Source organism: Felis catus, chromosome D2, assembly GCF_018350175.1.
Source record: "Felis catus isolate Fca126 chromosome D2, F.catus_Fca126_mat1.0, whole genome shotgun sequence".
In the NCBI taxonomy this organism is placed as follows: Eukaryota; Metazoa; Chordata; class Mammalia; order Carnivora; family Felidae; genus Felis; species Felis catus.
Window position 1 is genome coordinate 75935393 of NC_058378.1, and position 13319 is coordinate 75948711.

General features: G+C 40.2%; 1 protein-coding gene across 5 annotated transcripts in view; it reads left to right on the forward strand.

Annotated features, from left to right (window-relative positions):
• Positions 1 to 13319, forward strand: part of INPP5F (inositol polyphosphate-5-phosphatase F) — an 89356-nt gene that overhangs the window by 11141 nt on the left and 64896 nt on the right. For all 5 annotated transcript variants that reach the window (XM_023241006.2, XM_045040757.1, XM_023241005.2 and 2 more), the window contains exon 2: positions 10689 to 10769. In XM_023241006.2, coding sequence (XP_023096774.1) covers positions 10689 to 10769 — 81 coding nt within the window. The remainder of the gene's footprint in view (positions 1 to 10688; positions 10770 to 13319) is intronic.

Below are 13319 nucleotides of genomic sequence, written 5' to 3' on the forward strand. Positions count from 1 at the left end.
TCGGTTGAGCGTCCGACTTCAGCCAGGTCATGATCTCGTGGTCCTTGAGTTCGAGCCCCGCGTCGGGCTCTGGGCTGATGGCTCAGAGCCTGGAGCCTGTTTCCGATTCTGTGTCTCCCTCTCTCTCTGCCCCTCCCCCGTTCATGCTCTGTCTCTCTCTCTGTCCCAAAAATAAATAAATGTTGAAAAAAAAAATAAAAAAATAAAAAACAATTTCTGATACCCTTCATGATCATGGTCAAAACTTTGTGGCTCTGTTGCTGCACCATAATTAGATCCCCGTTTTAATAGAAAAGTCTGAAAATTCTTAAGATCGTTTTCCTAAGTAGTGTCTCTCATCTTTTAAGTATACAGGTAATTTTTTGAAACATTTCTTTTTTTTTTTTAAGTCTGTTTATTTTGAGAGAGAGTGAGAGCACAGCGGGCTCGCACATGCACACGAGCAGGAAGGGGCAGAGAGAGAGAGAGAGAGACAGAGGGAGAGAGAGAGAGAATCCTAAGCCGTGCTTTATTTCTTGGAAGTGTTTAAAGTCCTACATGGCACAGGCATCCTCTATGAATCGAAGTGATTCATAGAATAAAATTACTAATGCAGGTTCCACCCAGTAACCTATAATCCCTTAGACGAGTAATTCTCAATCAGCCAGTACATTAGAATCACCTAGGGGAGATTAACAAAATACCTATGCCAGGGGCCCACCCTGACCAACCGAGTCAGACCCTCTGAAGGGGTGGGGCCCAGGCATCCACATTTTCTCAATGAGAAGCCAGGGTCAGTAACCATTGAGTTGGAGTTCACATGGGGAAATCACCAGCTGCTAGAACTTCTAAATTGGGTTAGCTCTTTAGCTTGCTTAATGCTGGAAAATAATTACCATTAGTTCAAAGAAACGTGTATCCAACTTTGCATTTCTAAGATGGCACCTGAGTCAAATTATTCCCTAACCTGTTTCCTTGCATCATTCTGAGAACTGAGGCATGGATGAGCTACTGATGGGAACTTTCAGTTCCTCATTGTAGAACCCTTTTCCTCATCTGACTTTGGTATTGGTGATTGTCTTTCAGAGCAGTAATATCCTTTGTCTTTAGCAGGAAATGAAACTTGGGTCTGATTATTTATGCATACCCTCATACCTTATTTATTCTTTTTCTTAAAGACACAAGTGAAACTGCCTATAAACGTTAGTAGATGTGTGACACCCAGGCTTCTCTAGCCAGGGCTGAGGGAGCACCAGGCTCTCTGGGCTCTTGGAATGAATGACTCATGCTCTCTGCAGGCATACAGTAATCACTTGTTTTCTGTATACCAGGAAGAGGAGGGCATGTGAAAATAGAAGCCATGTGCTGCCAAAGGGGCCTGAAATAAGAGTGGAAATGTTGACCTAATGGGTCAAACAATTGAGCTATGACAAAATACCCAAATATCTTTGGGTGTATGTTACTTTAATTATTCCACTACATTAAATTTGGTGTTATTTCAAAAGTGCTATACTTTTGCAATTTGTAAGCAACTCTACTATCTAACTTTGAAATTCCTAAATTTTAGAACCTGTTTGCAAATTTCAAATGTTTCTCTTTCAAATTTGTATGACACATTGGACCATCCCTTTCGAAGGAGCGATTAGAAAGCAGTCTGTTGCAGCACATCAGTTACATGGCTGTTCTTTGTGGAAGGGTGGTAGAGGCCCATTGGTCATATTCTCTGCCATACCATTGCCTTCTGCCTCCAGAGTAGCCGTTCATATTGGTGATAGGATGTCCATTACTGAGTGTAGTTGCTACATATGCTTAGATTAATGTCATCTACATGTGTCCTCTGTACAAGCAGACTTCTGCTAATGCCAACTTTTATTTCCTTAGTGAAGAGTGACAGGTTAAACACACACACATTTTGAAGTGAACTCTGTGCAAGGTACCCTACCAGGCGGCAGAGTCCCAGCAGTTTTAAAGACATACTGAGCTCCCCTCTTGTGCCAGGTACATTGCCTCTTTAGGCCTTCCTCTGTTGTTTTGTCTCATCTGTACGTTGGCAAGGGAAGCCATTTTAAGTTAGCTTAAAGTTTCCTCGAATTTTCAGGCGAGTCTCCATTGTGAGAAATCACACCTGCATTATTATATTTATTGAAAAATAAATGCATTTAGTATTAAGAGTGCCTATTGCAAAATGCTGGTCTTTTGGGGACTTCCTTTATTTTTTTTTTAATTTTTTTTTTTTAACGTTTATTTATTTTTGAGACAGAGAGAGACAGAGCATGAACAGGGGAGGGTCAGAGAGAGGGAGACACAGAATCCGAAACAGGCTCCAGGCTCTGAGCGGTCAGCCCAGAGCCCGACGCGGGGCTCGAACTCACGGACCGCGAGATCGTGACCTGAGCCGAAGTCGGCCGCCCAACCGACTGAGCCACCCAGGCACCCCTGGCGACTTCCTTTAAAAACAGTATAAACAGGGGTGCCTGGGCAGCTTAGTTGGTTAAGCATTCAACTCTTGATTTTGGCTCAGGTCGTGAAATTGAGCTCCTGAGCTGAGCATGGAGCCTGCTTGGGATTCTCTCTCTCTCCTCTCTCTGCCCCTCCCCTCCTCCTCTCAAAACTAACTAACTAAATATGGTAAAAACAAATGTTAGTCTTTTTTTTTTTTTTTTTTTAATTTTTTTTTCAACGTTTATTTATTTTTGGGACAGAGAGAGACAGAGCATGAACGGGGGAGGGGCAGAGAGAGAGGGAGACACAGAATCGGACACAGGCTCCAGGCTCTGAGCCATCAGCCCAGAGCCTGACGCGGGGCTCGAACTCGCGGACCGCGAGATCGTGACCTGGCTGAAGTCGGACGCTTAACCGACTGTGCCACCCAGGCGCCCCAATGTTAGTCTTTTTAAATGTCACTGAAGATAATACTGAAATAACATTGAAGATAAAGTTGGTAGGAGAAATCCATTTTCCACTTCAATCTTTCACGCTTGCTTTTACTTATTTATTCATTTGGTTCAATAACTATTAAATGAGTGCCTGCTACCAGTGGCAAATAGGCATAGAATTAATAAACTGGTAAGTTGAAACTTAACAATTGGCCCTTTAATTGGTTAGTTGAAATGATACATTTTCACCTGAGTGGCTCAGTCGGTTAAGTGTCTGACTTCTGCTCAGGTCATGATCTCACAGTTTGTAGGTTCGAGTCCCACGTTGAGCACTGTGCTGACAGCTTGGAGCCTGGAGCCTACTTTGGAGTCTGTGCCTCTCTCGCTGTCTGCCCCTCTCCCACTCGTGCTCTTTCTCAAAAATGAATAAAATTTAAAAAATAACCTATACATTTATTGTAATGTTATTTAATTATATAATATATAAAATTATTATATAGATTATTATAATTATTGTTAGGAGTTATTTCTACCTTTTTATGTTTCCCATTATGTACATGTGGTTTTGTTTTTTCTTTTTCCTCCCACTTTTTCCTGTCTTCCATTGGATAGCTTGAATTTTTGTCAGGTGTCTTTCTGTTGCTGATGAAAAGTTATACAATACATTCTATTTATATTTTTCTGTGGTTTTTTATGACTTAGGACCCAGTACTTATTTTCACATACGTAAGGAAAGTGTACCAATATTCATGTCTTTTTCCCAAGCATGTTTTTACCCCTTTTTTAGGTTTTTACCTCTTGTAGATTCTCCCTCTGTCCTGTGTAGAGGATTTAGGAAAGGGAGGAAGTTGGCCCTGGTGCTCAATTTGCCATTTGGACCCAAACTGGGTTGCTGGGACTGAGGCTGGACACCCGGTTGTGAGCTGCGTGTTTCATGTTCTGAGGAAACAGGATTCTGGGGGCATATCTAGGCATTGCTATATCCTCATAAAACGTTCATTACTCTGAGAAGGCTTTTGGGAATTCTGGTCCTACCATAAGATTTAATAAGTAAAAACTTTGAAGTTTTTTTTTTTTTTTTTCCTTTTTGCCTTTCCTCTTTAAAAAAAAAAAAAACAACAAACCATATGTAGACCTTGAAATAATCTATGGAACTATTTGAGTGGTAGGAACCTGGAATTTTAAACACTTACATTTCCCAACTCGAGCTAAAAGTTATTGAATGTTTATGTGCCAGACGTTGTGTTGGACGCTTTCTCATTATTCTCTCTCATTTGATCCTTATTAAATACCTACAAGTTGGATAGGATTTCCATTGACAGCAGAGGAGTTATTGCTGAGAGGGGTTCAGAGACAGCTGTGGAGCTGAGACTCTTCCCCTGGGGCACGGAGCACAGGCGTTACCCTCATCGTGCCCGCGTCTCTGGACTCTGTCTCATCTCCTGGTTCCGGTGTCTGCCCAGGCTGCTCTTGTGCACCTGGCCCTGTCCTGTCACCTGGATCTCTGGCTGTAGGCCCGTCCTCTCATGTCCATCCTCTCCACGCTGGTCCTAACATTCAATCTCCAATGCAAATCTGCCCCATCTGGATGGAATGACCCCTGCATTTACTCTCTGTTGTCCACCCCCAACTTACAGCTCTCTGCCCCACAGTACCAAATCTAGAGTCCTCACCACATTCAGTAAATATTTGCATGCTTGTTATGTGTGAAGCAGCCTGTCAGATGTACCGCTGATGAGAGCGTTTTTAATGATCTAGATGGGGGAGGTCTTGGCCTGGACAAGGATCATGGCAGTGGGGTTGGAGAGAAGTGAAACATTCATCAGATATTGAGGAGTAAATCGATAGGACTTGGGGTGGAAGAAAAACATTTTGGATGACTCCCAGGTTCTGACTTGTGCAGCTGGAATCATGTTGGTGAGCTGAAAGCCCTGTTCCAATGTAAAATGAGGGTATTACACTCAAGAACGTCTTGTAGGGAACCTTACGGTGTTAGAGGTACATTAAAAAAGAGCCCTGCACTAAGTGGGAAGTGGTATTCTGATTTTGACAAGTCTGTGTTGTATTTGGTACAGTCAGCCCTAATATCTTTATCTGAAATAGACCAAGTGACTTTAACTTTGCCACTTTAAGTAGTGAATCACTGTGTGATTCAGTGTAAGTTACCTGACCTCAACTTGCCTCTCCATTCCACGCTGTATCTTCCTTCATTTGTCCATTCAGCATTTTGGAACCTGCTGTGTACCATGTATTGGGGACATAAAGCTAGATGAGACTAGGTCTCCGTGAGCTTCGTGTTCAGGGAGATAGGGAAGTCAGTAATCAGATGCATTAGACCAAAATAAGGTGCCATGATAGAAATAAGCACAGGGTTCAGGAGGCCACAAAAGAGTGCCTAATCAGTTCTCCTGGGTGGGTGGAGTGGGCATTGTGTCAGGGAACACCAGTGACTCTTGTTCTGAGTCTGGAATGAAAAGCAGGCAGAAGTGGGTGTGGAGCAGCATTCCAGACCCAGCCTGCACACACTTCTGGGTGGTTTCGGGAAGGCCAGGGTGCTGGGGGGTAGGGAGGGGGCAAGAGGAGGGTGGACACCAGCCAGACCAGCCCCTGCAGCCCTTTCCAAGGAATTTGGACTTTGTCCCTAAGGCTGGAGGAGTGGAAGTGATACGTTTGGATCATTGATGTTCATATTTATGCTTTTCTAATGACTGCTGTAATTTCTTTCATAATATTAATGTTAGACAAACCAGATTTTAGGGCAAAGGGCAACATTTAAAATAAAGGCAGGTGGGTGCCTGGATGGCTCAGTCGACTGAGTGTGCGACTTCAGCTCAGGTCATGATTTCATGGTTCGTGAGTTTGAGCCCTCCATCAGGCTCTCTGCTGTCAGTGCAGAGCTCGCTTCAGATCCTCTGTCTCCCCCTACTCTGCCTTCCCCTGCTTGTGTGTGCATGCACTCACTCTCTCAAAAATAATAAACATTTAAAATAAAGGCCGTTATTACATCCTGATAAACAGCAGTTCACCAGGGAAGGTATAATAATCCTGAATGTGTATCTGCCTGACAACACAGTCTCAAAATGTGAAACAAAAACTAAGGGAAAAATGGAAAAATATACACAAAGTATAAGGTTATAAAAATAAGCCCTCTCTCAAAAACTTTTTGGTGAAACAATCAAAAATATTAGTACATGCAGGAGTTGGGCAAAATAATCAACAAAGTTGATATAATGAATCCTCACCCTAAGGTTAAATAGTATGCTCAAGTGTTTGAGATCCATAATAAGGAACACTTTTTAAATTATGACCTAGTGAGCACATACTTATGTGTGTACCAGAAACAAAAGTTTCATGAAATGTTTCTCTTTACCTGGTGCAATTTCCCTATTTTCTGTTCTGTTCAGTTTCATTGATATTAATGTTGATCTCATTATACAAAATTGATTTCATGACCCACTAATGGATTGACACCTTTTTTTCTTGAAAACACTGAGTTTCATGCACACATAAAACATTTAAAAATTGACTTTCTGGATTCCCTTCGCCAAGCCAAGCCTCTGGTGCCCCTCTCCATCTCCCTCCGAACTTCCCTCCCTGCTGCTAAAGCGAAGATGACTTTGACTCCTGCTTTTACTGAGTCAAGGCCATCTGATCAATTCATTTGCTGCTTCTCCATTGCTATATTTAGCTTTTCACCTTCTCCCAGACTTGGAGAAAGGTAGTGACCTTCCTTTTCAAGGGCAACTTTTATACCTGTACTTTTGATTTCATCATCTTCTGTTTTCTTTTCCTCCTTGAATATCTCCTCTGGTTCTTATTTCTCCTTGATTATTACATTAGGAACTCAGTGTTGTTGTTGGTTTTTTTTTAATTTTATTTTTTTATTTTTAAAAATTTACATACAAGTTAATTAGCATGTCGTGCAACAGTGATTTCAGGAGTAGATTCCTTAGTGCCCCTTACCCGTTTAGCCCATCCCCCCTCCCATCACCCCTCCAGTAACCCTCAGTTTGTTCTGCATATTTGAGTCTCTTCTGTTTTGTCCCCCTCCCTGTTTTTATATTATTTTTGTTTCCCTTCCCTTATGTTCATCTGTTTTGTCTCTTAAAGTCCTCATAGGAGTGAAGTCATATGATTTTTGTCTTTCTCTGACTAATTTCACTTAGCAGAATACCCTCCAGTTCCATCTACATAGTTGCAAATGGCAAGATTTCATTCTTTTTGATTGCCGAGTAATACCCCATTGTATATATATACCACATCTTCTTTATCCATTCATCCATCGATGGGCATTTGGGTTCTTTCCATACTTTGGCTATTGTTGATAGTGCTGCTATAAACTTGGGGTGCACATGTCCCTTTGAAACAAACAGCACGCCTGTATCCCGTGGATAAATGCCTAGTAGTGCAACTGCTGGGTCATAGGGTGGTTCTATTTTTAGTTTTTTGAGGAACCTCCATGCTGTTTTCCATAGTGGCTGCACCAGCTTGCGTTCCCAAGGAACTCAGTCTTAACAGGTTTAACTGGCTCTCTCTGGATCTCAAAGATTATCTGTGACTATTTTCAGTCATTAGAGCACAAAATTTGGTCATCCTTATAGTTTTTCCAGTTTTTTTTTTTTTTTTAAGTTAAAATTTTCTTGAATGGCTAATGTGTTCTTGTGGTTCAAAATGCCAAAGATGGAAAAGGGTATTGAATTAGGAGGTTCTCACCAACCTTTTCTTTCAGCTGTTGTATACCCTGTCCTTTTTGCCCTACCCCCTCTCCTTCTTCTCCCACTCAGAAGAGCTGTTTCAGTGTCTTTTTTTGCTTACTATTTTCCCATCCTTCCCTGGCTTTCTTTGAGGTGTTTTCTGTTAACCTCCTGTGCAGTCCTCACTTACTGTCCACCCCACCCTCAAGCTATGTAGCTCCAGGTCCCGTCCGGCTAAGACCCTTGCAACAATCATCTAGTTGTTCCTTTCCCTACTCTCAGTCTCCGCCTCCTGTCAATACTGTCAGCTAATCCCTGGCTGCAGTCTTGTTTTATTTATGCCATTATCTGCCTGCCCTGGTCTCCAGGAAGCACACACTCATTAGTTTTTTATTCACATCTCGCCACAATTGGCCTCACTTTACTTTTTCCAGTCTTATCAATCCACATCGTCACCACGCCATTGGTCTTCTGTTCTAGACAGCTTGTTCCTTTATTTTTATATCTACCTACGTAGGCTGGTACAGTGCCTGGTCCCTGGCAGGTACTTGATAAGCATTTCTCCAGTGAAGGGACACATTCCAGAACAAACTTTGCACTTTCCTTTGCGTTATTTATTTTTTTGCTGCTTTACTTATGCTTCAAGTTCCGCTTCTTCTATGTAACTGTTCCTGACTGCTTTACTTCTAACTTTGTTTCCTCTTTCTTATTGCTATAGCTCATTTGGTCCCAAAGGATAGAGTCACAAAATTGTGGTCTGTTCATTTGAGGTCAAGGTGAAGGGTTATGGGTGATTGGAGCTCTTTGCTTAGAGGGGCATCTGTGTTGGCAGATGTTGAGACTTGGACTGCCTGATAGAGATTCTGGCACACTCTTTGAAAAGAAATCAGGGTATTTTTAGTCTACACACCAGCGTGAATTCCAGTAGAGTTAAGCTTTTAAAAATTAACAAAGATAAAATTAATAAATATTTAATACTGGGTAAAGAACAGCTTTTTAGGTGTAAAGATAATGAAAAAAGGTTGTGTATAAAAATTAAGAAATGAAAACATTTGTAAATATGTCAGAGTTGATGCCTTTAATATAAAAGGGACTCAATAAGGAATATAAAAAAAGTGTTAGAAAATATGAATAGCAAAATCATAGAAGAAACATAAGCCAGTTTTATAATTAGAAGTTTAATTTTATCAGCAATGAAAAGAAAATAAACATCATTTAGGCAATGGATGCCAGCAAATGAGAACAATTTAAAAAAGAAATTCTGAATGGCCACAAGCGTGTTTTAAAACAAGCATGTTTATATGTTTCTGGCAGAAATCTTAACTTGGTATATAACCTTTGTAGAAAGCAATTTGGTAATATTTGAATATTTGAATTGAATATTTAAATTTTTTTTGTTTTCGCCTATGAATTTCATTCCTAGGAATCTGCCCTAAAGCTGTTAATTAGGGAGGCAATACAATATTTGCATAATGTTCATCATTTATTACAGTATATTTTAATAATAGGGACAAACTAGAAATCACTTAAATGCCCAAGAGTGAGGAAGTGCTTCCTGTGGTGGAAAATTACGTAGCTGTGACGTTATAGTTTTGAAGAGTTTTTTTTTTTTTTTCTTATGTTTATCTATTTTGAGAGTGAGAGAGAGAAAGCACAAGTGAGGGAGGGGCAGAGAGAGAGGGAGAGACAGAATCCCAAGCAGGCTCTGCACTGTCAGCATAGTGCCCAACATGGGGCTCGATCTCACAAACTGTGAGATCATGACCTGAGCTGAAATCAAGAGTCAGACACTTAACCCACTGAGCCACCCAGGTGCCCTGAAGAGTGTTTTAAAGACATGAGACAATACTCATGTTATAAGAAAAACAATTTGCATATACTGCTATATTTGCAGTCTTGTGATTTGGTATGCACACAAACTATGACCCTAAACATAGCAAAATAAGTTATCTGGCTGGTGGAATGGGAGTGATAAAATACTTTCTCCCAATCTTGTACAGTATTACTTTTGTAGTAAGAATGCATATTACTTAAAATGTAAATATCTTCTTATTGGTTAGTTCCATGTATAGGTTCTGTAGCAGGATGGTTAAGAGCACAGACCATGAGTCATGCAGGTTTGGTTTGAATTGCATTTCTGCCCAAAGAGGAGTCAACTTCATATGCCTCCCACTGAGTAGATCATTAACAACAAAGACATTTAAGATACAGTAGTCAAAACTCAAATGAATTTGGAGACTATGAACTATTGAGTCTGTAATTACCCTGTGAGTTATAGATTGATTATAAATTTCACTAAAATAAAATTTAAATGGTAATAATTAAAATGTAATTTAAATTTCCTGCTAAGACAAATATTGTTTTCATTCTTGGTAATTTTTTCCAGCTATTGAGTTACCATTAGAGCTACATTTATCTCCGTGTATTTAACAGACTTTTGCAACCTGGGTTTCTCTCACAAGAGAATTAAGCCCTGACGTTCTCACACATCCACTGTGTGTAATGAATTAGCTTCTTGTCTGGTCGTGGAGAATAATATCAGTTATGTGCCATTCTTGGGAGAATTGAGAAGAGTCACCAAAGCATTCTGTTCTGTTCTAAGGACCCCTGATTGGGATGCCTGGCACATGGTAGACACTCAGGAAATGGCAGTGGTTCTTACTGCCTTTGCCAGAGAAGTCACATAAAAGAGCACTGGCTTTCTGGATTTCTTTGCTTGGTGTAAGCTTCTTTGGGAAAACATATTTTCCAGAGTGTGATCCAGCAAGTCGACATCTCTGTGGCTGTTTCTCAGGCCTTGTCTTTGAATCTGGGACTAGCTATGAGCCACAGGATGGTTAGAGAACTCCTCTAACTTGCCCTCTTGCAATGTACCAGCCTCTTTCCTCCACTGCAGGGCGCCAAAGTACTGCCTCCCATCAGAGTAGAATTTTCGGCTTGTCATTTCTCTCCCCATCACGTCCTGATGTCAGAAACCTTAATTCAGACCTCGGAGTTAATGCTTTTTCACAAATTGCTTTACAGTTCTGGATGTTCATAACTGCCCTTTGGGGATGTTTATCATTTAGAATAGGCTGCTATTGTTTTAATATGTTTTCTGATGAATATTTTCTCATGATTGCTTCTTATTTTATTTTAGCTACTGATCTACTTCTTGCCTGGAATCCCATTTGTTTGGGATTGGTAGAAGGTGTTATTGGGAAAATTCAGCTTCATTCAGGTATGTTTCTATCAAGTCCTTAAATTTGTCAAATTTAACGTGGCATCCTATGATATTTTCTTCTTTGAGGATGAATGTGGATTCTGTTATGGCTTTGATTCCTTTGCCTTAATTTTAGGTCTGCCCAAAGTAGATAAAGTTCCATGTAAGTTTCATGAAATAAAAATAAAGCTTGAGGGAGGAGGAGGGATAATTTTACAACCCTTTCTTCCTCTTAAAGAAAAAAAAAAATGAATACCTACTATGTGTCAGGAATTATGCTAGTTGGTAGAATGCAATAGTGAGAAAAAACTGACCTGTTTTCACCCTTGTTGTGGAGCTTACAGTTTGGGAAGACAGATATCGGTCAGTAATCACTGAAATAAATATGAAATTGTCTGTTAATTGTGGTAGGTGCTCTGACAAAACTACACAAACTGCACTGATTTCAAGGGAGAGGGTGGTAGGACTAAGACTGCACAGATAGGCATGTGGCAGGCCATGACTGGCCTACTTTGGTCAGCTGTCCATCCCGGATGCAATCAACTCTGGCTAAGGAAGGGCATGGTTCTCTTAGCATGCAGTATGGCCCTTTCCAGGGCAAACTGAGGAAAGGTCTAAGTTATTCACCAGACCCTTGCTTCAAAGACAGACACTTGTATCTGGGGTTCAGAGGGAATTTTGTTGATGAGAAAAGAGATGTTTTATAGGCAGGTTCCAAAAAGTCCTGAAAAGGACTAACTGAAATATTTTAAGTACTATATTTAAATATCTATTTTTCCTTTGGCATCAGTTTTAATGAGTTAAAAACTATAGGCAGCTTTACCATAATTACTGTGTAATTGGGAGCCTAGCTACCTCTGTAGTATGCCCTTTTTTACTCTTCTAAAATAAAATTGTTGCGGGGCACCTGGTTGGCTCAGTGGGTAGAGTGTGTGACTCTTGATCTCAGGGTTGTGGGTTCAAGCCCTACATTGGATGTAGAGATTACTTAAAAATAGAATCTTTAAAAAATAAAATAAAATTGTTATGCATTTGGGAGCTAGGTTGCTTTCTCTGTGTTGTAAAGCACCTATTACTGGAGACCATCTAATTTTCCTTTGTTAGATTCTTTGGTTGTTTTTTAAAATTTGTTTTTATTAGGACACCTGGCTGGCTCAGTTGGAGTCATGAGTTTGAGCCCCACGTTGGGTGTAGAGGTCACTTAAAACAATAAAATAAAGTCTTAAATAAATTTTTTATTATGAAATGTATCATAGATACAAAAAGCTATTTATTATAGACGTACAGTATAGGTTGTAAAACATACATATATCTGCCACCCAAATTGAGAAATGAAACATGACCAAGGTCTTTGGATCCCTCACTGTGCCTTTCTCCAAGTGTATCCTGCTTCCTTCCCTTCAAGAGCACCTATTATTTTATTTTTAAGTGGGCTCTACACCCAGCGTGGAGCTGAGATCAAGCCCTGAGCTGAAGTTAAGAGTTGGACGCTTAACCTACTGAGCCACCCAGGTGCTCATAGAGCACCTACCATTTTTAATTTTGTGTTTATTATTCCCTTGATTTTCATTACTGCTTTTATTACATATGTATCCCTAAGTAGTAAGTTGCTAAGGTTTGTATTTGGGGACTTTACTATTAAGCTGTTTGTGGATTTTTTTACTTCTTTTTTTCCCCGACTTAATTTGATGTTTTTGAGATTTATCCATGTTGATATATGAAGCTTTAGTTTTTTATTTTCACTATTGTATGAATATATCATAAATTTGTCCTTTTTCCTGTCCTTGGGTAATTGTTTAGGGGGTTATTTTTGCTGTTAGAAATAGTCCCATGGGGCACCTGGGTGGCTCAGTCAGTTAAGTGTCCAACTTCGGCCCAGGTCATGATCTCATGGTTCGTGAGTTTGAGCCCCACATCAAGCTCTGTGCTGACAGGTCAGAGCCTGGAGCCTGTTTTGGATTCTGTATCTCCCTCTCTTTCTGCCCCTCCCCCATTCTCTCTCTCTCTCTTTCTCTCTCTCTCTCAAAAATAAATAAACATTAAAAAAAAAGCATCGTTGGATATTCTGTCTTTGGTAGTTTTATAATTCTGTGGTACAAGGAGAAAAGCATTTAGACATTGTATAACCATGCTAAGTATTTTAGTAACATTCTCCTACCTGTCCACATTTACATAAATATATTTTTAATTCATTTATATGCTGACAGGATAATTTCATAGCTGAGTGTTCTGAGCTAAAACTCATTTTCTATTGTTTAAATGAAGCTTATGAAACTTTTGAGTTATTTTTCTTCAGTTTCAGTCACATCCTACAGCAGTGAATAAATCGCTGAAATCAGGAGATCTGGATCCAAGCTTTATTTCTTAGCTTTGAGAAATAGAGGGGGTTGCTTAACATCTGTTTTGTTTACCTATTGCTAAGACCCTGGGATTTAATGCCTTAAAACAACAACATAAAATATCACACGATACTGTGGATTGACCAAGCAGCTCTTCTGCCCTTTCTCTTCTGTCATCTGGTGTCATTCATGTGACCGTGTCCACCCAGGATTTTGCCTGCGGTATCTG